The sequence below is a fragment of the Sphaeramia orbicularis genome, chromosome 7 (genome assembly GCF_902148855.1).
Source record: "Sphaeramia orbicularis chromosome 7, fSphaOr1.1, whole genome shotgun sequence".
Classification (NCBI taxonomy): Eukaryota; Metazoa; Chordata; class Actinopteri; order Kurtiformes; family Apogonidae; genus Sphaeramia; species Sphaeramia orbicularis.
In genome coordinates, this window is record NC_043963.1 from 6,419,884 (window position 1) to 6,443,042 (window position 23,159).

The window sequence follows — 23,159 nt, forward strand, 5'->3', positions numbered from 1 at the left end:
TCCTGTTCTGGTTTTACAGAAAGATACAGGAATGTGTGAAGAAATGACATGCATGTAAACAGACCCCCCCATAAAGAAAACAAGACAGATCCAAGCATTAAAAACATATTTTGTATTTTATAAAATATTTGGCAAAGAATCACATATGTCTGTGAAACATCAATAAACATTAAAAATAAATAGTTGATATGAGTGGTACTGAAAACAAACAAGTCACTAATTTTATCTGATTAGTTTTAGTACCTCTGCTGCTGTAAATCCGTGTATTTATGGTGCCGTGTTGGAATGCTGATGATTAAGGCGAGCGCTGATGATATATATTTTTTTTTTTTTTTTAGTGTAGTTGACAGGAATGTGTGTGATTCACCTGCTGTTCACATCAGTAAAAAGCAGCAGGATCATTGTGATGTGCTGGTAAAGCTTATTGGTTTACTAAATAATATGAGGAGGTGACATAAGAGAAAATGTAAAACCAGAAATGGATAACGGATGAAACCTTAGTGAAGCTCTGGGGCTGTATTCACAAACAATCTGAGGAAAATTTCATAAGGCAAAGAGTTGTAGCTAAGGAGTGATGTAGTAAAATTCACAGTGATAAGTCCGCAATCCTCCCACTCATAATTGTTCCACATTATTTGTTTATTTCTATATTTACTTACCTGGTTATTTATTTAATCTACTTGGCATTAACAGAAAGGGAATGGTTGAGTAAAACTATTTCAGATGTTTTTGGTACATGACCATGATTCATGTTGTTCATGCAACAGTATAATCTATTGTTCTTTATTAATTCAGTACCATAAAATGTTTAGAGAACATTTCCTCTACATCACTGACTTTTCCACTGTTTTCTCCTGTATATGATCAACTCTTAGCCTTTATGAATGCAGCCCCTGGTGTCTCTGTAGATTTTAAACACTGATAAACAGACTCTGTCCAATTAATAAAACAATAAATCATCTTTGGTCCTTCGGGAAAATATAACAGTGTGACAGCATCATGCATGTCGATCGGTCAAAGAGTTCGAAACAGAAACAGTCGTTCATTTGTGTTCAGAGGAAAGATACTCCAGCTCATCACTTTCCTCTGGGCCTCTGGACTCTGCAGAACTTCTCTCCGCATCTGATCCAAGACATGACGGGATAAAATGAAATGTGAGATGAGGAAAAGATATAAAATGAGTGAAAGAGGAACTTTGAGATGTTCTATATGGTGGCACAAAAACAACATGAGACGAGGCAGCATGAAACGATAAGTGAAATTCAAAGCTAAATATTAAAACAGATAACAGAGCAAATGAAATTAGATGTGAGATGAGAGGTAAGGTTTAAAATGTTAAAATGAGAAGAGAGATTTGAGCTGAAACATGAAGACATACAAGAAGCGGTTTGAGTTGAAACAAGTTCAAATTGTGTTCTGAATAAATCGTGTTTGTGTGATTTACATACAGATGTTTTCAGAGGAGAGTAGTTCAGGTGTGTCGATTCTTCCCTCCTCGTACAGAGCATTCTTCACCAGTAAATGCTGTTTACTGGGATTCAGCTGGACTGAGAGAAACAAACAGGAAAAACTCACACATGTAAAACTTCTAAACATACATGAGTGTATTTTCCAAACATTGGAGTCAGCTAGTTATGGTCTTGTAATGACACTGACAATCACAATGAATGGCTTTTACCCATCACAACCCATGCACCCATTTTCAAAAAAAAAAAAAAATTACCTTGTATATATCTTTTATTGCCTGTATATATCCTGAAGTATATGTATTTTATCTGTAGTGTAGAGTTTAAAGTAGGGAGATTTTTGTATATCTTGGTATTTTATCTTTCTATACTGTCAGTGTTTTTCAGTGTATATTTTCAGTGTAATTTTGTGTGATATTTTTATACAGTCTTTTTGCACTTTAAGTGTTTATGATGTGATTTAAATTTTTCCTGTGACAGTGACCGTGACCGTAACAGGGTTGCTGCAGGTATCAGCAAATAAGATAAGATAAGACTTTATTGATCCCACCATGGGGAAATGTAACAGTATCCAGCAGCAATATGCAACACACCAGTGCAAAAGAAAGGCAGGTAGGAATAAACGTTCTTAAAAGTATAAAAATTTAAGTATAAAGTTTTGTTTTGTTTTTTAAAGTATTTACATATTTACATAGTGCTTACACATATACATGATGTGATATGGGGATGGTGGAGGGTTACTGTGTACTGTTATAAAGTCTGATGGCTGTCGGGAGGAATGACCTGTGGAAGCGCTCCTTGCACAGGGGATGTAAAAGTCTGGTGCTGAAGGAGCTGCTCATCTAATTTAATTCTTTTTAATGCCCTTTTTAACCTCCTAAGACCCAGGAAATGTCAGCAAAATACAAGCTTTTTTTGTTTTTTTATAAAATGAGTGCCTATGTTGGAAACATCATGATGCAACAGTTTTTTCAGATGCAGTTTTTAAAATTTTTATGGAATGTCCTTTGTGGTGGACGGTTTTGTTTTCTTTTTTTTGTTTAAAGTTGTGAAACTGTTGTCCACAAATGTGGACAGAAAACCCATAGCTGGGTCTTAGGAGGTTAATGCCACTTTAAACAAATTTAATGCCCATGTTCAACTGCAGATACAGTTTTATATATAGTTTTATGTTGGTTTACCATCAACAGGCTTTAACCAGGTTCTGAATAGTTCCTCCTCCAACCACTTCTGCTGAAACTTGCATTTTCCCATTTTTCCAACATTTGCTAGTATTCCCTCCGCTCTTTCGCCACAGCATGAGCACGCTCACTGCACGTTGCATTCCAAGCATCCGGTGTTGTGACTTTGTGTATCGGCCATAAACAATAGACAATTAAAGGGTTCCACCTGTCAATCATCACATTATACTTCCAAAATTATTTAATGTTTATATAATCAAAATAAATTGTGAACAACAATGCTTTTTTCTATCAAGTGTATTTAATTTTTTTAATCCATCTGGACATTGAATTTAATGGTTTTTAATGCCATTTAAGGCCTTCATTTTCACAATTTTTTTTAATGACTTTTAATGACCCGCAGAAACCCTGAATAAAGATCTATTCTATTCTATCTAATATTTAAGTAATGGCAGTGGTTGATGTTTATCTGTTGCAAATTAAAGGTTGTTTAATACAGTATATGTTTTGTAATTGGATTTGTGCTCATTTATAGATGGTGTAATGAAGAGCTGAAAGGTTAAAATAGTTCAGTTATTTTTTAAGAATCAAGATTTTTGGTTAAATAAAGACAAACAGAAAATAATATCAACCCAAAATTTCAGCATCCCTAGAAACATCAGTCTTCTACGTCTTTGTACCTGAGGGACCTGGAGACGAGGACTGTAGGGACCCTCCAGGAGAAAGGCACTCTGGGACCTTGCAGACCCTCGGCTGAATTGGTCCTGCGCCCCCTGCTGTTTCTGGTCGTGATATGACTCCTGACTGAGGTGGAAAATTGTACTGGTCCTCAGTGGGGACAGAAGGCTGCTTTGACTGGGACTCTGGGGGCCCAGTCTGACTGTGGTAATGGTCTCTGGTGGACGGGGACAGAGACCTCGAACAGGTCCCATTAGACTTGAATTGGGTCCCAGTAGGTCCTGAGAACTGGGAGCGAACATCATACTGGGAGAAACCTCGACTCTCATCGGTTTCACATGGACCGGCAAATGAAGATGAGGAGGAGGGGAGTGACGAGGAGGAGGAGGAGGAGGAGGGGGAGGAGTGGAGTGGGTGGGGAGGGGTGTGGGAGGAGGAAGAGGATGGGGCCAGGTAGGTGTCCTCCAAAGGTCTCATCTGAGACAGCTGGTTGGACAAAGCCCCTATACAGGAGTCCAGAGACCGGGGTGGTCGAGGGAAGGAGCGGGAAGGGGGTTGAAGGCTGGAGGGGAGGGAGGAAGAGGAACGAAGGGAGGAAGTCTTCCTCAGGATGCAGTGGATGTTCTGGAGTTTCTCGACCACCTGTGAGAGGAACAAAGATGTAAACAGAGGTGGACCCAAACTGGAGCCCTGAGGGACGCCCTTGTTTACATATATTATGTATTTGAAACCTATTTCATAATGTGGACAATACGACTGTGTATATCATGTGATACTACAAATATGTCCACTCATGAACTGATAATATGATTTCCATGAAGATACTACATGCATATATTCCATACATACACATGATCTTGCAAATTCAGCTGTCTCACAAATATTCAAACTTGTAAATAGTCTCATTTCTATTGAAACTGGAGTTACTCTACATTATTGCCAGACGTGTACATTATATTTAATTTGGACAAAAACTAACCTTATTGTTCTGATTCAGAATGTTAAATCTCCCTTTATGAAAGTATGTTGTACCAGTTTGAGTCTTTTGCTTTTAACTCAAGTGTTTTTCATTCGAGGCAGAATATGGATCTTTATCACCATAAACTACTAAATTCATTCTATCGCAATATATACAGTTACCATGATATAAAATTATATAAACTGTGACAGATTTTGTGCTTTTGAGTTTATAAGTGCTGCATTTTTTCTGACAGCTGAGTATTACAAACATCAAACTCATCCATCAATGGTCCAGAAAACTGTCGACAAAGAGGAATTTGAGCAAGGAGAAAAAAAAGTCCAAAGTATGGCACGCACAAAAAAGTCCAAGTTGTAATGTTGTAGAAATGCTGATTTCAGATAACAATGGAAGGAACAAAACTTAAATTCCAGGACTGTCATGTATTTGACACAAACTAGTCCCATGGTTTCCAACTAATCAGATGATGAGAAATGTCCTGTTTTGTAACAATATTATCTCCATCCATTTTAGATGATGACAGATTGCTATTACAACTATATTTCCCATCAGTCCATTAAGGAATCAATTAGAAATCAGACCAACACATAGAATTAATAGGATGTTATAAAATCCCATCCCTTGTTCTGTTAGCGTGTAAACAATAAAGATCACAGGGTTATTATTCCATAAAGACCCAAACAGCCACTGGTGACACAAACCATCTACAGACATAAGCCTTTTAATACCTGTTGATCCACTAATCCTATCAATACATGTAAATAATTGGTATAAAATACAGTTTTCATCCCTTTCATGGTCATCAGATGTTCAAAGGATGTTCAAAGGCTCAATAGTTACCGTGGAAACACCCTCATCTTCTACAGCATTGATTCACCAGTAAAACCCGTGGAGTTGGATCATTGACAGTAGATGGAAACACTTGTTTTTACATTCAGTTAGCAATATCTTTGCTGAAAAAATCCCTTTTTCTTCATTTTTGTCTGTTTTGATGTAATTAACTTGGTATTTACTCTGAGTTTTCATGAGCATCTACATGAGCTGTGAATTAAGTATAAGAAAATACATGATTTACACCAAAAAATGCAAAATACAGAGGATAAGGTTATTTGAAAAATTGGTGATGAATCGGTTAAGAATGGTAGAAATAGAGAAAAATTCATTTGGGAACTGCCACAAAAGTAGCACTGGGACTTTATGGGTTAATGATCCTCAACGGAAAAACATGAGTGTATCTGCTGCTGAGGCAAAACTGTGTGACTGAAGCGCATCTGACCTCAGACATGGCGGGTCTCTTCTTCTTCTTCTTGTCCAAACAGTTGCAGGCCAGAGCCACCATCTGCATACAGCCTGTAGGCTCTCCAGCGCCCCCTGCTGTGAAAACAGACATGGTCAAAATCCAACAGAGAACCCACTACAGAGCTGCTGAGGATGAAACACACTGACCTGAGATCAGCCGCTGATCCAGCTGTTTCCTCCAGTCGGCCTCAGTGTCCTGAACCTCGTCCACTATGTCCCTCTGCAAAAAAAAAAAAAAAAATTACAGACTGCTCTGGTTGGCTGAAAAGTCAAAACTTGTGTTTCCCTCTGTAGCTGTTTCTGTATCTGTGTTACCAACTCCATTCAGAGGGTTCAGGCTCATCTTTTGTCCATCTTTGATAATCTTTTCAATGTGAAACAGTTTAGTTAATTTCATTTTCATTAAAGGAGTGATATTTAGCTTTTTTAAATGGAATTCTTCCTTTTCCAACATTTCCCTGTGGTCTCCATAAACTATAAATGCTCTGCTTGGGTCTGAATTCTTCATTCATTCAACTCCACAGGTCCATCTTCAACCCTATTTCTGAGTAATGACACCAGAAAAGTGGTTTGGAGCGCTGGCCCTTTAAATGCACATGAGCCACTTCAGGCCCCGCCCCCTCCAGGTTGTCAGCTGTGCTGCTCTGTCCTGTTCAACCAACAACTGAACATTTGAGGTAATGGGCTCCAAGTCTGGACATATTTTCAGCATGGACTACAACCACTGCTGCAGACAAACAATTATGTTGTACTCGGAAAAATGTTCGTCTAACGTCTGGACCTTATATGTGCAAATGGCAAGTGACTATTTTTGGTCATTTCTGCATACATTACAAGACAGAAGTTGCTTTTTCCATTGACCCTCAAATTGTGCGAATATAACTTGCACATAAAAAATTATCTAATGGAAAAACAACAATTTTGCCAAAACTCTCATTTCTCGATTAAAAGTTTTAGCACTGGCAAGAGGTGGTTTTTCAGGCATAGCGCAATTGATATATCAGACAAAACTGCAATGGAAAGACCTTTTTCTGCAACTAGAGTCACGTGAATTAAAAAAAAAATCAATGTTGATGGATGTTGCAACAAGCGAAGAAGAGTTTTCAAGAAAACATGGGGCAGTATGTGTGGACACACCAGAACCCAAATCATTTTTTAAGTTAGTATGGGATAGAGGTGTAATATATAATAATAATAATAATAATGAATATATCTGTAAATGAACACTATATTTACGTGTGTCACCACGTTTATGGAATAACTTCTCGTGTCATCTCACAATAATAAATAAACAAATCATCGCATTTGTGATTTAATGGAAAAACCGACATCATGCACTTCTGTTTTTTCAATATTTAGTAAATATCAGTAAAGTTTCACACATATGTCCAATGGAAAAGCGACTAGGGACAGCAACAGTTTTAAAATACATGTTCTTTTCACCTTACATGTGTTTTTCTTGTAGTTTTCATATTAATTTCTTATATTTTTTACTTTTTTTGCCACTTACGGGTAAGAAACCAATTATGATAACTTCATTGACCTTGATTTGCTACAAAACAATAAAACATTTTGAAAAATTTTACAGAAATAATAAAGTCTTGTTAAGTCCAGTAATAACTTTCAGAGTCCCGTCAAACACGTCAGATCTGAAATGTGCAATTATCTGATTATTAGTAACTGTTATCTTATTTTTACAGTCACTTAAACAGGCTCATTGAGGTGAAAGAGATGAGAATGTGTGTTCTGACCAAATATCTTTCTCTTCCTGACTTCCGGTCTTTTTCCAGTGCCCGCCGACCCGTCAGAACCTCCAACAACACCTGCAGAACACACGCAAAGTCTTGGTTTAAAGACTTATAAGACATTTAACAAACGGACTACATTTCCCATCAGCCTCTGGGAGAGGGACTCACCACTCCAAAGCTGTAGACGTCTATGGTGGTCCCCAGCTCTCCGTTCCTCACATACTCATCTGGCAGGTACGCCAGCGTTCCTCTCACCGTTGCTGTTTTTCCCATTGTCGTCGTCTGAGCCCGTGAGTTTTGTCCCGAAGAGTTTCGAGCTGCAAATCGAGCCAACCCGAAGTCTGCGAGCTTCGCCTCTAGGTGGCGGTCCAACAGGATGTTTGAGCTGCAACACAGACCCCAAACATCTCTGACTTTAAACCAGTAATAACAGTAGTATCGGTGGTAGACGAAAAGGGGTAAATAAGTCGTATTTCAACTTTTAAATAGTTTAAAAATGACCTAAATTATCATCATTAATGTTTAGAATAAAGAGCTGTGAAGTTCTGCCAAAGATGCCAGTGTATTATATTATAGAGATACAATATAATGACAAAAATACTGGGACACATCATGTCTACAGCTGTAAGATGTCCTGTTCATTCATTCATACATTCAGAGCAAGTGAGTGAGCAAACGACATTTTTAATCTCAACAACTCTTTTTTTCCTGGCTAAATAAAGGTGAAAGAGTAAATAAATAAAATACATAATAATAAATTACATTGCACTCATTCTCTTCATTTTAATTTAATTGTGCAAAAACAGTATATGCTGTTTTTGTCTTGTTACACTTTTCTAAATAAAAATAATGGACAATGTATTTAAACTGAAATGCATTTAAACTAAAGAAGCCTGTTGTATAATGTAGAGAGTAAAAGCAAAATGTTCTGAGAAAAAAAGTACTAAATTAAGGTGCATATGTGCCTTAGCAGTTTTGATTTGTCATTATTATTATTATTATTATTTTTATTTATTTATTTTTGGTAACATTTAAAGTGGGAATTTTTTTACTTCTATTCTGTATTTATTTACTGTTGGTTTATTTATTTATTTTTTGTCTTTCCTGTAATCTGGCGGGGATATGTGCCAGGGGAGGGGGGTTTGTTCTGCATGTTGTTTGTCTATTTGTTTGACTTTTCGATCAAACAATGGAACTACTGTATGTTCTTTGTTTTTATATGTGAAAAAAAAAAACAATAAACAGAAGGTTTAAAAAAAAAAAAAAAAAAAAAAAGGTACATATGCCTGAACACTACTTCTAGATACAGTCTGGTGCCTCAGTGGACGATCTGCTGATGGAAGCAGAACTGTGCTGTGTTTGTATGTCGATCTACATGCTTCCATTTATGAAACACTATCCAACATGGACCAGACGTTCAACCACATCACACTGTCATTGGTTCTTCTGTTCCTCATATAAACTGTCCACATCTCAGTTCCACTTCCACATGCTGTGACAGTGACAGCCAGTCATGCGGCGTGGTGTAATGTCATGGATCGTGTCGTAACGTCACCTCTTGACATCTCCATGAATGAGCCGTTCTTGACCTTTTGGGGGGAAGTGAAGGAACTCCAGGGCCTTCGCTGCTCCTTCAACCACAGAGACCCTCTGAGACCAGGAGAGTCCACCTTGGTCCTGCACACACCAGTAGGTCAAATAATGGTCAAAAACAATCCCTGTGCAGGTATAGTTTATTATACATTGACAACTAATTTGGTTAATGAAGTAAATTAAATCTGATTAACCCTTAAAGACCCAAACAGTTATTGGCAACCAAAACCATCTACTGATGTACAATGTTTAATAACTTCTGAACCACTAAACCTGTCAATAGGGTGAAATAATTGTTGTAAAATACAGTTTCTCATCTTTTCATGGTCATCAGATATGACCCATTTGGACGTTCAGAGGCTCCGTAGTTACCGTAGAAATACAGCCATCTTCTACAACATCAATTCACTAGTAAAAACCATGCAGTTGGATCAATGACAGTGGATGGACACACTGGGTTTATGTTCAGTTAATGATATACTTCACTGAAAAAGTCACTTTTTCATGAGTTTTCTCTCTTTCTGATATAAAAACCCTCAATTTTAATCTGAGCTTTTATGAACATCTACATGATCAGTAAACTAAATATAGGAAAATGCCAGATATTCACCGAAAAAATGCAAAAAATACAGAGGATAATATTATAATAAATGATGATCAATCACCTAAGAAAAGTTAAATATTTTATTTACAAATGTAGCGGTGGGTCTTAATGGGAAAAAACATGACACAAATAACCTTATATAAATAGCCAAACTGTTAAAAAAAAAGAGAGAGAGAGAGAGAGAGAGAGAGAGAAAGAAAGAAAGAAAGAAAGAAAGAAAGGAAGAAAGGAAGAAAGCATACCTTAAAAAACAATGTCTGTTTTTAATTCTACACATGCTCAGACCTGTCTATTGTCTGGAATTCACTGGAGAAACTGAAAAAATGCATTACTATTATTGATTGAATATTGTACTTCTTTCACAATTTTACTTTTACAATCAATATGTCCTTCATTAGCAAAGAAAAATAGAATATCTTTATTTGTCATTGTAACATGTACAATGAAATCAAAGTGCTTTGTTTTCATCAGTGAAAAAAAAACAAAACATCAGCATGAAAAGTGGCCTTTAGTGGATGGGACTACATGTAGTTCCATGCACTAAAGGCCAATGGGTCCAAATTCAGGTCCCTGTACTATAAATGATGACATTAGATGGTTAAGACTTATTTTTAGGTTCGACTGAGGTTAAGTCTGCAGGAAATCAGTACAAGTTAATGTAAAACAGCTTAAACATGTGGATAAGCATGTGTTTCTCTGTGTGTACTTGCAGGGTTTTCTTTGGGTTTTTAGAAGGTTCAGGTGTGTATGAGTTCTGGCAGTTTCCATAGTTGTTGAAGACTTAAGTGAATGAGAACTTTTCATTACAAATGTATAATTTTTCAATTTTCATCTGTGATCATGAATAAATCTTTGAAAAAACTCTGTGTTTACATGTTTGTGTATATAATTGAGGAGAGCATTTATTCGATCCTCAGTATTTTGAGGGTCAGTGAGTGTTTTCTGGGTTAAGATTAGGTTTGGGTTCTGGGCTGATGGATGCATTAGATCAGTGGGATGTCCTCAGAGGGACGTCCATGTGTCTGTGTCTTACATTGTGCAGCTGGTCCTCCAGTGAGCGGTTCTCCATGTAGCTGTAGATCAGACAGAAGGACCCTCCGCCTTCACTGACGCCCAGTAGGTCTACGATATTTGGATGTCTGTACCTGAGGACACATGGAACTGTGTTTACAACAGACCCTCAGAGATGTTTAGTTCCATCCAGACCAATAATAACATTATTTCATCGTATAAAAGTATGATGTAGATACAGGCTCTATTTACAAATGGAATGAGAACACTTTACATTTGAAGCCAGAGCATCTGGAGCTCCCCCTGGTGGCTGACTGCAGTATAGGTCACACATACTTTCCACCTTTATTCAACATGGCAACCAATCACTGATTATTATATCAAAAATAACCCATCATGTACAGTTTTAAAAACAAACAAAAAAAAAAAAAAAACAGAGCATATGACATCCTCCATGTGTTTTTTTTTTCTCCTGCTACTTTGTTACCTCCGCCAGGAGGTATTGTGATCACTTGGCTTTGTGTGTTTGCGTGTTTGCATGTGTGTTTGTTTGTTAGCAAGATAACTCAAAAAGTTACAGATGGATTTTCATGAAATTTTCAAGGAATGTTGATACTGGCACAAGGAAGAAATTAAATTTTGGTGGTGATTGGGGGGGGGGGGGGGGGGTCTGTCTCTGAGTGCTTTTCTTGTTTGGTTTGGTGCATATGTTATGTGCGTATTAATTTATTCTCTCATCTTCCATTTCCCCTTTCGGGAATTTATAGTATATACATACGCATCTCATTGTACCTTGTTTGAAATGTATTTGTATTTGGAAAAACCCCAAATACAAGGGGTGGTGGTGGGCGGGATTTTCGTTTGTTTGTCTGTTAGCAAGATAATTACCTCCGCCAAGGAGGTTATGTTTTTGCCAGGGTTTGTTTGTTTGTCTGTCTGTCTGTCTGTCTGTCTGTCTGTTTGTTTGTCTGTCCGTTAGTGTGCAACATAACTCAAAAAGTTATGGACAGATTTGGATGAAATTTTCAGGGTTTGTTGGAAATGGGATAAGGAAGAAATGATTAAATTTTGGTGGTGATCGGGGGTGGGGGGGCCCACGGGGGGGGGGGCCACTGATCAGCCTTGGCGGAGGTCTGCGCTCTCCGAGTGCTTCTAGTTCAAAAAGTTATGGAGGGATTTTGATGAAATTTTCAGGAAATGTTGATATTGGCACAAGGAACAAATGATAAAATTTTGGTGGTGATCTGGGGATGGGGGACTAATCTGCCTTCGTGGAGGTGTGCTCTCTCTGAGTGCTTTTCTAGTTTGATGTGTTCTTTAAAAGACTCAATAAAATGTTGCACACGCTGTCTACATAAAAAGGGGTGGATAAGACACGCATAATGGGACACATGAAGGCGTGGGATGTCACATGGTGGGTTGGAAGCATGCTAGAGCTGGAGACACTGCGGAGCCAAATTGGTGGATTTAATTCTTTTGTCGGATAAAATTTTTTCCCCTTTCATATGGATTATTGACCTCTGTGGAGCTGCTGGGACCAACGTGGGCCGATCCGATTCAGGGGTTTGAACTGCTGAAGCTGCTCAGAACTAGACACGGAGAAGCTGCATTCAGCTTCTATGCTCCACATGTCTAGAACAAACTCCCAGAAAACCTCAGATCAACTGAAACACTCAGTTTATTTAAATCCAGGTTAAAGACCCACCTGTTCTCAGCTGCATTTGAATAGATTTTTTTTCTCTTTTTTTTTTCACGCCTATAATTTTTATTGCTTCCCTGCTGTAATGCTTTTAATGTTTTATGTAAAGCACTTTGAATTGTCTTGTACATGAAATGTGCTATAGAAATAAACCTGCCTTGCTTTGCTTTGTGTTTAATGATTTGAGTTAAATGAGTTGTGTTGTGGAATTGTTATGTGGTTGCCTTGTGGTTTAATTGGGGTATTTTGGTGTAAATTCTGGATGCGCTCGAGTGTGGGGTGTGTGGGAATTTCACCTGTGGAGATTAAAAGGTCAATACAGTGCCAAACGCAGACTTATTTTGCCTTCATCTTATTTTCCCCCGCTGATGGTTAATCAACCCGTGTCCTTAAAATCTGTTGTAGCAGTGTTGCTTCGGAAAATAAGTGAACTGTTCCATTACTACATCATACACACTGGTTTGATTCTGTTTTGAGTTTTGATTTACTGGGTGAGTGTGGATGAGCGGAAAGAACAGATGAGGAAAAAATAAAGAAGACACTGACATGAATGTGACAAACTGAAAAGCTCATAATGTGAGGGCACAGAGGTGTGACTGTTAAACTGTGCGATCTGTTCCCTGTTTTCAGATCAGATTTGAGAAACGTGAACAAAATCTAGCAATGCTGAAATCACGTCAATGATGAGGCAGAAGTGTGAAACATCCGCACAGTCATCCGAAGGAAAATAAAAGACGACGCTGATGAGTAATATTTTCACTTCTGGTGTTGTGCAATTGAAACACAGATTTGCACGGGCAAACAGCCCTGAAACAGTGAACAGGAATAAACACAACTACTTCAACAATATGCACTTTGGCTCCGGGTGAAATCTAGGAATCTGTGTCTGCTGGAAAACATTCAGATAAATGTCACTGAAGATTTATACGGTTTGGTAGAGGAAAGTTTTTGGTTATTGACCGATTATTACATGTTTAACCCTAACCTCTCAGCATGTACAGATGTATTGTATCTTTATAAAAAGTCTAGAGTTTTTACAGACATTATGGCGTCACATTTTGTACTGAAATGTCATTAATTCATCATTCTATCTTATTAAACTTGAAATTGTGCCTTAATAATGAATATTTACATTTACAAACTCCTTTCACAAACAGATGAATAATCTAAAACCATGAACAACTTGTTATTAAACTTGTTTATTAAAGTGAAATTTTACCAATATTCTGCCTGTTACTAAATGTTTTGTGTATTTGTAGATCCATTGTGATCTGTAAGATGTAATGCACATGTGTAAATGAGAAACTGAGGCATAATATTGTTAAAATTGTAACATATATTGTTAAAATTGCACTTTTTGGATGAAAACAAAGAGAAAATTTTGGAGCTATATTGTTATATTAGTAAATTGTTCTTTTTTTCCTTAAGAAATTTCAGGTTGTATATGGTTGTCCAGATTATTCACATTTTCATAGTGTAATTTTGCTTTTTTCACACTAAAAAGAGAAAAATTTTGATTATTACTTATACTTATACTTATACTCATTCATTTTAATGCCTGGTACAACTAAAGGTACATTTGTTTGGACAAATATAATGATAACAACAAAAATAGCTCATAAGAGTTTAATTTCAGAGCTGATCCATTTTTTCCATGTTTTCTTGATAAAAACCAAAATCACTTCAGTTATTACATCAATATCTATGGCATTGTACTGACAAAAACAGTACTTTTAGGCATTCCATGTTTTCTTTTCTGTCTGTTTTAGTCACATGATGCACACAGGAGTTAGGACTGGATTGCATAACTATTGTTTTTGATGACTTTTGATGGTCTAATAATTATTTCCGTGACTGTTTTTTACTGATCTGGCCCACTTTCGGCTGAATCTGGCCCCTGAACTAAAATTAATTTGATGCCCCTTGTCTAATGCTACGTTCGCACAGCAGGTAAAAGCGGCCTAAATCTGATGTTTTTGTATTTGACTCATATCTGATTTTTTATGACAGTCTGAACAGCACAAATCTGATTTTTTTCCAAATCAGACTCAGGCTACTTTCATATGTCGTCCTAAATCAGACACAGATCAGATTGTTTTGCAATGTGACTTTAGTCTGAATTGTCATGTTGCATTCCATCTGACTTTTACATCACTGAAATGCAACAGACATCACAATTCTGCACTGGAGGAGGTGGGACCTGGAAAGCTCCATATTTACTTCAGTAAATACAGTGGGCTGTGTGTGACGTCACATCGTCTTCTGTGCATGTGGGTCAAATCAGGACCATATGTTCACACGAATCTGATGCCATCATATTTGAATTATAATATGAACCATGCAAAAAAATGGAGACTTCAGCAAAAAATCAGAACTGAGCTTTACAGGGCTCATATTTCTCTAAACCCACTTTTATTAGTCTTTGGTTGATTTATTTGTGTATTTGGACCCTAATAGTTCATAAAGTTTGAATTTGAACCCTCGAGGTGCTGCAAAACTATCTTCATATTCATTTTGGCAAAAACTGAGTGGATTTCTACAACCTCTTTCAGTTCCTTCCTAATTTATTATGATTTATAACTAGTTACATCACGACATTTGCACATATAAGGTCCAGACTTCCAATGAACATTTTTCTGAGTACGACATAATTGTTCATCAGCAGCAGCGGTTGTAGTAAAAACTGAAACTATGTTCAAACTTCGAGCTGATTACCTAAAATGTTCAGTTGTTGTTATTAATGAACACAAGTGGTTGATCGGGACAGAAAGCACAGTCAACAACCTGGAGGGGGCGGGGCCTAAAGTGGCTCATGTGCATTTAAAGGGCCAGTGCTCTAAACCACCTTTCTGGTGTCATTACTCAGAAATAGGGTTGAAGATGGACCTGTGGAGTTGAATGAATGAAGACTTCAGACCTAAGCAGCGCATTCACAGTTTTTGTATCTTGTGTCTTATGTCTTGGGCCCCCGTTTATAAGCTTCTGGGGTAACCCTTTTTACAAAATCATATCTTGCTGGAAATTATGAATACAACTTGTATATATATTTTAAATTATTTGTAAATAAATAAATAATGTGTGAAATGTGTGTGGACCACAGGGAAATGTTTGAAAATGCGTAATTCCATTTAAAAAAAAAAGCATAATATCACTCCTTTAAGACCTGCCGTGAGAATGTAGCGTACGCGCATGTTTAGAGACAACAGGCCTGCAGCTCAACAGGAAGTCACTTATCTCAGCAAACACTGACCTTGAGCCTCGAGCTTTTAATGTGAAGGGTAAACAGTGGAAGTGGTTTTGTAACGGCTGGATATCACTGGAGCAGAGTCAACAACAGGAGGTTTCTGCAGAGCGTGTAATCTGTCCAAAAACCGACTGAAATAATGGCTTAACTTACTTTGACAGTTTGTCCACTTCAGTCTGAAAACTGTCCCTCAGCAGAGCCCAGTCTAATCCACAGTCCTGTCAAATACAACAGCAGCATCATAACATGCCCCGCCCCTCGGAAACGCAGAAAACATCAACAAAGTCTCATTAACAACATGAATACATTTGTCGAACACATGAATCCATTTCTTCATCCTAGTCCTTGGAAGTGATTGGCTGACCTGTTTGAATCTCTTCACTGCGTAGTCGGTGTTCCTCAGAGATGCTCGGTACACAACTCCAAACCCCCCCTCTCCGACCTGCAGGACGGGGGAGAACCCCTTTGTCCCAGCATGCAGCTCTTCATATGGCCAACACATCACGCCAGTGCCGACACTGCCGCCAACGCAGCCAACGCCACCACATGCTGCCATCACTGGAGGACACTGAAGTGAGGAAATATGGACAAGATTATTGCACAATTATTTATGCATATTCTGGGGCGCCAGTAGCAATTGTGGGCCCCGTGAAAGCTGAACATTGTGGGTGCTTTGTAAAATTCAGTATCTTGTTGATTTGTCGGAGCAGGGGGGAGAAAGAGAGATATGTATGTGGGTTAGGGGCAGCAGTTATGTACATAGGGCTGCAGTTCATAACTAACGTAATTAACACTGGCGTGAAGCAAAAGTGAAACTTATCATGCTTTTAACTAGGGGTGTGTATTGGCAAGAATCTGGTGATACAATACAAATCACAATACTAGGATCATGATACGATATATCACAATATTTCATGATACTGTTAAAAAGGCAATTTTTTGTTTGTTTCTTTTATAAAATGATTATTTCCTTGAAGAATTGAATTACACCAGAAATACGCACAAATACTAAACACATTTTTATTTAATCCCAACAGGATCTAACGCCATATAACAAAATGTTCCTGTGTTCAAACTTAAATTATGTTTTACAGACATTACAGATTAAGATCCTGTTCAAATGTTCATATTCTATTAGTTCATAACTAACATCAGGACATTATTTTTGTGCAATCCCAACAAAGGAACTAACATTTTTTAATAAAAGAGTGTTAAATAATAATAATAATACATAAAATATTTACAAAAAAGAAATACAAAAACAAAAATGAACCTCCACAATATCTGCATTTGAATAAATACCTAAAAATATTGATACAGTACTTTTTAATATTGATGCAGTATTGTGAAATGAAATATTGCGATATATTGCAGAACTGATATTTCTTACACCCCTACTTTTAACGTCCGACTCCCGGCTTCTATGCCTCTATTATACAGTGGATCTTGCACTAAGCTTTTACAACTTCTAACCTATATCCACTGGACCCCCTCCACTGCTCTATGGGCCCCCCAGAAATGCTGGGCCCCATGAATTTGTCACGTTTACCCCCCCTTTACGGCGCCCCATTGTATATTTATTTAATTATCATACTGATAACATACTGTCTGTTACATATTGTAGAAATTGCTGTTCTAATTGTGTTAGAGTGTTTTAGTGTGTGTGTGTATTTTTTGATGTATTGATAATTTCTTTCCTGCTACTTTTATTATACTTGAATGCAGCAACTTTAACACAGAAGAATTTCCCCCGGCATTCATAAATTATTCTGATTTAACTGTTTCCAGTACTTTAATGATGTATGTGGTTATTAGTGTGTGTTTTACCTGGGGGGGCTGGTGGATGTTAGACTTCAAACTCTGGGGGGGTGGGTCTGGTCTGGGTAGGCAAATTCCTCCTCCTCCTCTATCTACTGAATACAGAACACAACCTCAAACACATGACCCCTGTGGTTGTCGTGGCAACACATCCATCACTAAGTAGAGCATCATTTCTTGGGAAGCTGTCACTGCATCATGTGATAGTGACTGCGTTTGCGTACTCACCTGTGGAGCTCATTCTGTAGGTGACCTGTGTGGACGAGGGCAGCGGTTTTTTGGGAGGGGGATCGAACCGAGACATGGAGACAAGAGGAGGAGGAGGAGGAGGCTTTACAGAGGACGCCCCTGCAGACAGACAGACAGACAGTCAGGGTTCAGTACAGTATTTGACAAACATATTTGTTGTTGTACTTATTATCAGACTGGTTTAACAGCATCAGACTTGAACTTCAAAAACAATGAGGCCATAGTTGTGTAACACACCACGAAAACACATCCATTTAAAAGAATAGACTTCGATGATTACGGTCAGATTTATGCCCCATTCACACGAACGTGCATATTTTACAAAAACATATTTTCTGTACGTTTGCTCCTCTTTCCCTTCCAAAGTGTGGATTATCTAAATTGTGCATTTGTGTGTTCAGGGAAAACATAGATGTTGTTCACTGATGGCATCTCACCCATTTTACTCACATCTATTTATGTGTTTGTGTGATGAATCTGAATCACCTGAAACATCAAATCCAGGTGTATAAACCAGTGTATGACCTGCAGTAGATGGAGGTCAAACCCACATCATGTAAAGAATCCACTTCCACAACCAACACTTAAAGTAACACAAGTGTACAACTGAACTACACCTTCGTGACAGATTAAAGCCTCTGCGTCCACTATTATCCACGGAGTCCACAGGTTGGACAAGAACAACTATGGTTTGTCTGAGACTTTGGACACGTTTGGAGTTGGTTTGTGTTGTCATGTGGACAGATATTTTGTAAAGTTAAGGTTGTATGAACAGACACATTCATACAGTTTGTTGTTTGTTTCATTTTGGTTTTTGCTGCAGCATTTGTGTATCTTTAGTCTGTATAATATTTTCCAATTCCTCATATCTGTTTAAAATTATAATAATTTAGTCTTCTTGTGAGGTTTCCCGATCTGATCTACAAATCGGTATCTGGCATTTTTTTAGAAGATCAGATGGGATTTGATTTAGTCACGAGATCGGGCCGATCCGGACCCGGTTCTGTGGTAGGGGTAAACACACGTCCTTCTCCCTCAAATTAACGTTTCTGAAGGTATCGAAAAGCTGCACAACAGCCGGAGGCTTAGACGACTTAGTAAAGCGTCTATAAGTTTCACTTTCACTCAGCACTTGTACTCATTATGAGGGCCGGTTGTGATGCGTGAGTCAGGTTTTTTTCAAGCTGCGGGGCTCTTGTGGAATTATTTGATCCCGCCTCAACCCAACTTCACATCACTAACACACAGCACTGAACCCACCCCCATATAATACCTGGACGGACAGGTCCATAGACAGTGGCAAATACAAGGTTCTAATTGGTCCCACAGTATGAATTTGGAAAGTGCAAAAATTATACTAAAGTTATTAAGAGTCAAAGGTGTCATAGTTGTTTTAGTTCAGGTTCCACATTCAGCCCAATTGTGATCTACAGTAAAATAATTGTATAATAACCTATAAATAATGACTTCAAATATAAATCAAAATTTCATTGTAAAAAGTCCATATCGGATCGGTATTGGATCGGTATCTGCAAAACTAATCCCAAAAAAAAAAATCGGATCGGAAGCCAAAAAATCCATATCGGGACATCACTAATGCAAATGACACAAGACAACCTGTGATTGGTCACTAGTGGCTAGCCCCACCCCTTTTATGTGAACACGCTCATAAGCAGAGCAAGAAACTCCAGGTTGACAGGAGGTTGTCATGCACTGTTATATTACTGATGCATAGCTGAATGAATGAGGTAACTCTGCCTACAACAAGTCAGTCAATCAATCAATCAAGCTGAGAACAGAAAATATAAAAAATGAACAGTCAGAGGTCAACTCACAGCGTAGGATGACATCACGTGGGCGGAGCAGCTCAAGACGCTCCAGTAGGTCGAGCAGGTCACCGACACGCCCCAGCCTGTTCCCCCAGTGGTGCATCACCGGGTCGGTCCGCCTCTCCTTCCTCTCAGCCAGTCGCACTTCAGTCTGATCAATGAGGACCTCCGAGGCTACGAAAGGCAAATGTAAGATTAAACAGAAATTATATACTATAATTCAACAATAAAGGGGTGTGATTAGACAGTTATTTCATATCCAGACAAATAAAATGTATTACATTTTGTGTAAATAAAATAAATATAAATAAAAAGTCCTCCTTCTTGTAGGTATGACCTCCTAGTTTTGTCTTTGTGGTTCATAGTCCTTCTCCTCAATGGTTCTTTGTTTATTTTTGATGAAAATTCTTGATCTGACATTTTCCTAATTGTATCAGTCTCTCATGATGTGAAAAATATCAATGCACCTTTAAAAGTGGTTTGATACTTTTATCTTAAATTTTTGTATTTTTATGTAATGATTCAATTTGGAAAAAATGCTTGTCTGTGTATTTTCACTGATATGTAAGAAAACACAAAAACACAGACTGGCAGACAGACAGACAGACAGACAGACAGAATGACAGACAGGTGCAAAGGCAGAATGAGAGAGAATAAGAGACTAGTAAATGTACAGACTAACGGACATGTAGAGAGAATAACAGACAGGTAAAAAAAAAAAAGGCAGGCAGACAGGTAAAAATGTAGAATGACAGACAGATAGACAGACAGGTGGACAGAATGACAGACAGATAAAGAGACAATAATGATAGGTAAACGGAATCACAGACAGACAGGTAAACAGAATAACAAGCAGACAGATGGTCAGGTAGACAGATAGAATGACAGACAAATAGATAAAACAGAATGAATTACAGGCAGTTATAATCACAGACAGGCAAACAGATAGACAGACAGATAGACAGAGTGACATGTAGACATATGGACAGGTAGACAGACAGAATGACAGACTGGAAAACAGACAGGTGAACAGAATCACAGAGAGATAGAGAAGTAAACAGACAGGTAGACAGACGGGCAAAGAGACAGAATGATAGACAGGTAGTCAGACATGTAGACAAAATCACAGATAGACAGGTAGACAAAATGATAGACAGGCAGACAGAATGATAGACAGGCAGACAGAATGATAGACAGGTAGACAGACATGTAGACAAAATCACAGATAGACAGAATGATAGACAGGTAGACAGAATGATAGACAGGTAGACAGCCATGTAGACAAAATCACAGATAGACAGGTAGACAGAATAATAGACAGGTAGACAGAATGACAGACAGGTAGACAGACATGTAGACAAAATCACAGATAGACAGAATGATAGACAGGTAGACATGTTCACAGATAGACAGGTAGACAGGTAGACAGACAGGTAGACAGAATGATAGACAGGTAGACATGGTCACGGATAGACAGGTTGACAGAATGACAGACAGGTAGACAGAATGGCAGACAGGTAGACAGAATGACAGACTGGTAGACAGAATGACAGACTGGTAGACATGTTCATGGATAGACAGAATGACAGACAGGTAGACATGTTCATGGATAGACAGAATGACAGACTGGTAGACATGTTCATGGATAGACAGAATGACAGACAGGTAGACAGAATGACAGACAGGTAGACAGAATGACAGACTGGTAGACATGTTCATGGATAGACAGAATGACAGACAGGTAGACAGAATGACAGACAGGTGAACAGAGCTACGCCCCCCACAGTTCCACGTTAGCGGTTAGCCTGTTAGCACTCTACCCGGACACTTCCCCGCTGTTTGACTCACCGAAGCGGGTCCAGTCCCGGTCGGACAGCCCGTCCATGATCCGGCAGAACTCATAGTTGACGTTGGAGGGCAGGTCATACAGAAACTGTCCCCTGAAATCTGCTCCTGGTTCGGACATGTTGGAACTAAAACCTGTCACTAAAGTGTGTCTGCGGCTCGATGGGAAGCTAACAGGCTAACAAACGGCTAACACCGACCCGTTCGGACCCGGGACTGGTTCCGCTGTCACATCAGATCAGAACTGGAACAAACGGGTTAACTTTAAAGAAAACTTCAGTCAAACTTCAACTTCTCCGCTGCTTCCGTCCGCAGTTTGAGCAAAAGTACCGCAATGTTAAGCGCTTCCGGTCGGGGCTCCTTCAAAGTAAAAGCCTGGTTTTACACATTTAACCACATATCAAACCAAAGTCAACTTCCATCCAAAACATATTATACATAGAGTTCACATTTTAATCAACAGTAATAAGTCGTATTATATATTTCTGTCACATACCAAAGGAATCTAAAGATAGAATGTGATATTTGCTAATAGTAGTCATCAATTTATTCAGGATTTCACATCATCTTAATGTTTTTTAAAAACACAATTTCCCACATTTTGACCAAAGTCAGATTAAAGTCAGGTTTATCTGCATCTGTCTGGATTTTCTGAAAATCTGTAAACAACAGGTGAATTTATGTGCATTTTATTGTGCCTTTTGCCACAGGTTTGTAATTTATTATACGTAGTTGTTTGTAGATTTTAAATATTCTATTCTATTCTATTCTATTCTATTCTATTCTATTCTATTCTTATCTTTTTACTTTATTGTCTTAGATTTCATTGATTGTATAAAAGTATAAAAGTGTCTTATTATGCTGCTCATATGTGCCTTTAACCCTTTCATGCATAGTGGTCACTACAGTGGACAGCTATTCTACAGCTGTTCTCTTATATATTCATGGGTTTTGTTGTTTTAGTTTCATATCAGCCAACACATTGTACACTTATGCATCCCATACACTACAACTGATAACATTACTGTAACTTTGCTGTTCTAAATAAACTTCATCTAACATATTTGAGTGTAAGTCAATTCCCTGTTTTTGTTATTAGACTGTTTTGGCATGTTATCTCAATGAAGTGAGTAATGACTAGTACTAGAGTATGTTAAAATGTGAGAAAACATCAGATTAGCGGCATTAACATGTTTTTATTTCATATTTTTCACAGTAAATACATGGTTTTTTGCTTCAAAAATTAAACGCATGGTGTCCAGCTGAGTGGACATTTTTGCAACTGCATGAAAAATAGCTTAATAAAAAAATGTTATTGCATTATTTTTTTTAATGCCTAAAGAGGAATAAAATCACTCCAGAAAAAAAAAAAATCTTGATTACGGTTCTTGTAATTCATGCATGAAAGGGTTAAATGGCCCCTTGGGGACAAATAAAGTTTATTGAATTGAATTGAATTGAATTTCTATCCACAGCATTAGTGTGCATTTTAGTGTTACTGTTGTTTTTTAAATGTAACAGGTGACAGATTACTACTGGTACAATGGGATGTAGTACATTTGATGACTTTTTGAGTGGCCCTTTCATACAGATATTACAGGAAAATGATCCATGTTTTTACATTGTTATAATTCCTCATGGTGCGGTACACCGGCTGCACAGCTGGAGACAGTATAGCCCAGCAGAGGGTGATAAGAACAGTACTATTTTACTATGTTTAGAACTTTCCATCATGCTTCTTTGCCGCTGTTTTAATTATAATAATAGATTCAGTGTTTCTAAGTTTACCTCTGGGAGTTCCTCCACCCGTTACATTGTGCAATCAAAAACGTGCAATGTCAATAAAGGCAGTTCTCTCTTTTTGTATTCCAAATTTCCCCTAAACTAAACAACAAATAGGGATATCATATAATTTT

General features: G+C 37.9%; 1 protein-coding gene across 4 annotated transcripts; it reads right to left on the minus strand.

Moving 5' to 3' along the window:
- Positions 1 to 89: 89 nt before the first annotated feature.
- LOC115422019 (interleukin-1 receptor-associated kinase 1-like) lies at positions 90 to 21,565 on the minus strand. Of its 4 annotated transcripts, none has more exons than XM_030138056.1 (15): positions 21,247 to 21,565; positions 19,405 to 19,572; positions 17,549 to 17,668; positions 17,330 to 17,412; positions 15,867 to 16,070; positions 15,656 to 15,720; positions 10,582 to 10,693; positions 8,907 to 9,028; positions 7,520 to 7,736; positions 7,355 to 7,426; positions 5,751 to 5,823; positions 5,581 to 5,675; positions 3,328 to 3,967; positions 1,449 to 1,547; positions 90 to 1,122 (listed from the first exon to the last, which is right to left on the minus strand). In XM_030138056.1, the coding sequence occupies exons 1-15, from the start codon at positions 21,362 to 21,364 to the stop codon at positions 1,043 to 1,045; spliced, it is 2,268 nt and encodes a 755-aa protein (XP_029993916.1). In that variant the 5' UTR covers positions 21,365 to 21,565; the 3' UTR covers positions 90 to 1,042. The 4 variants fall into 4 exon arrangements, with proteins under 4 accessions (XP_029993916.1, XP_029993915.1, XP_029993914.1 ...); XM_030138055.1 differs by having other exon boundaries at positions 5,581 to 5,678; XM_030138054.1 differs by having other exon boundaries at positions 17,330 to 17,415.
- Between the last annotated feature and the right edge of the window lie 1,594 nt (positions 21,566 to 23,159).

What these genes read in the sequence shown, in the direction of transcription:
- LOC115422019 (XM_030138053.1), bottom strand. Translation starts at nt 21,364, where the DNA reads ATGTCCGAACCAGGAGCAGATTTCAGGGGACAGTTTCTGTATGACCTG. An exon ending in ACGTGATGTCATCCTACGCT is followed by an intron (nt 17,669 to 19,404) that starts GTGAGTTGACCT and finishes GTCTGTCTGCAG; the next exon opens with GGGCGTCCTCTGTAAAGCCT. An exon ending in TGGAGGACCAGCTGCACAAT is followed by an intron (nt 9,029 to 10,581) that starts GTAAGACACAGA and finishes TGGTGTGTGCAG; the next exon opens with GACCAAGGTGGACTCTCCTG.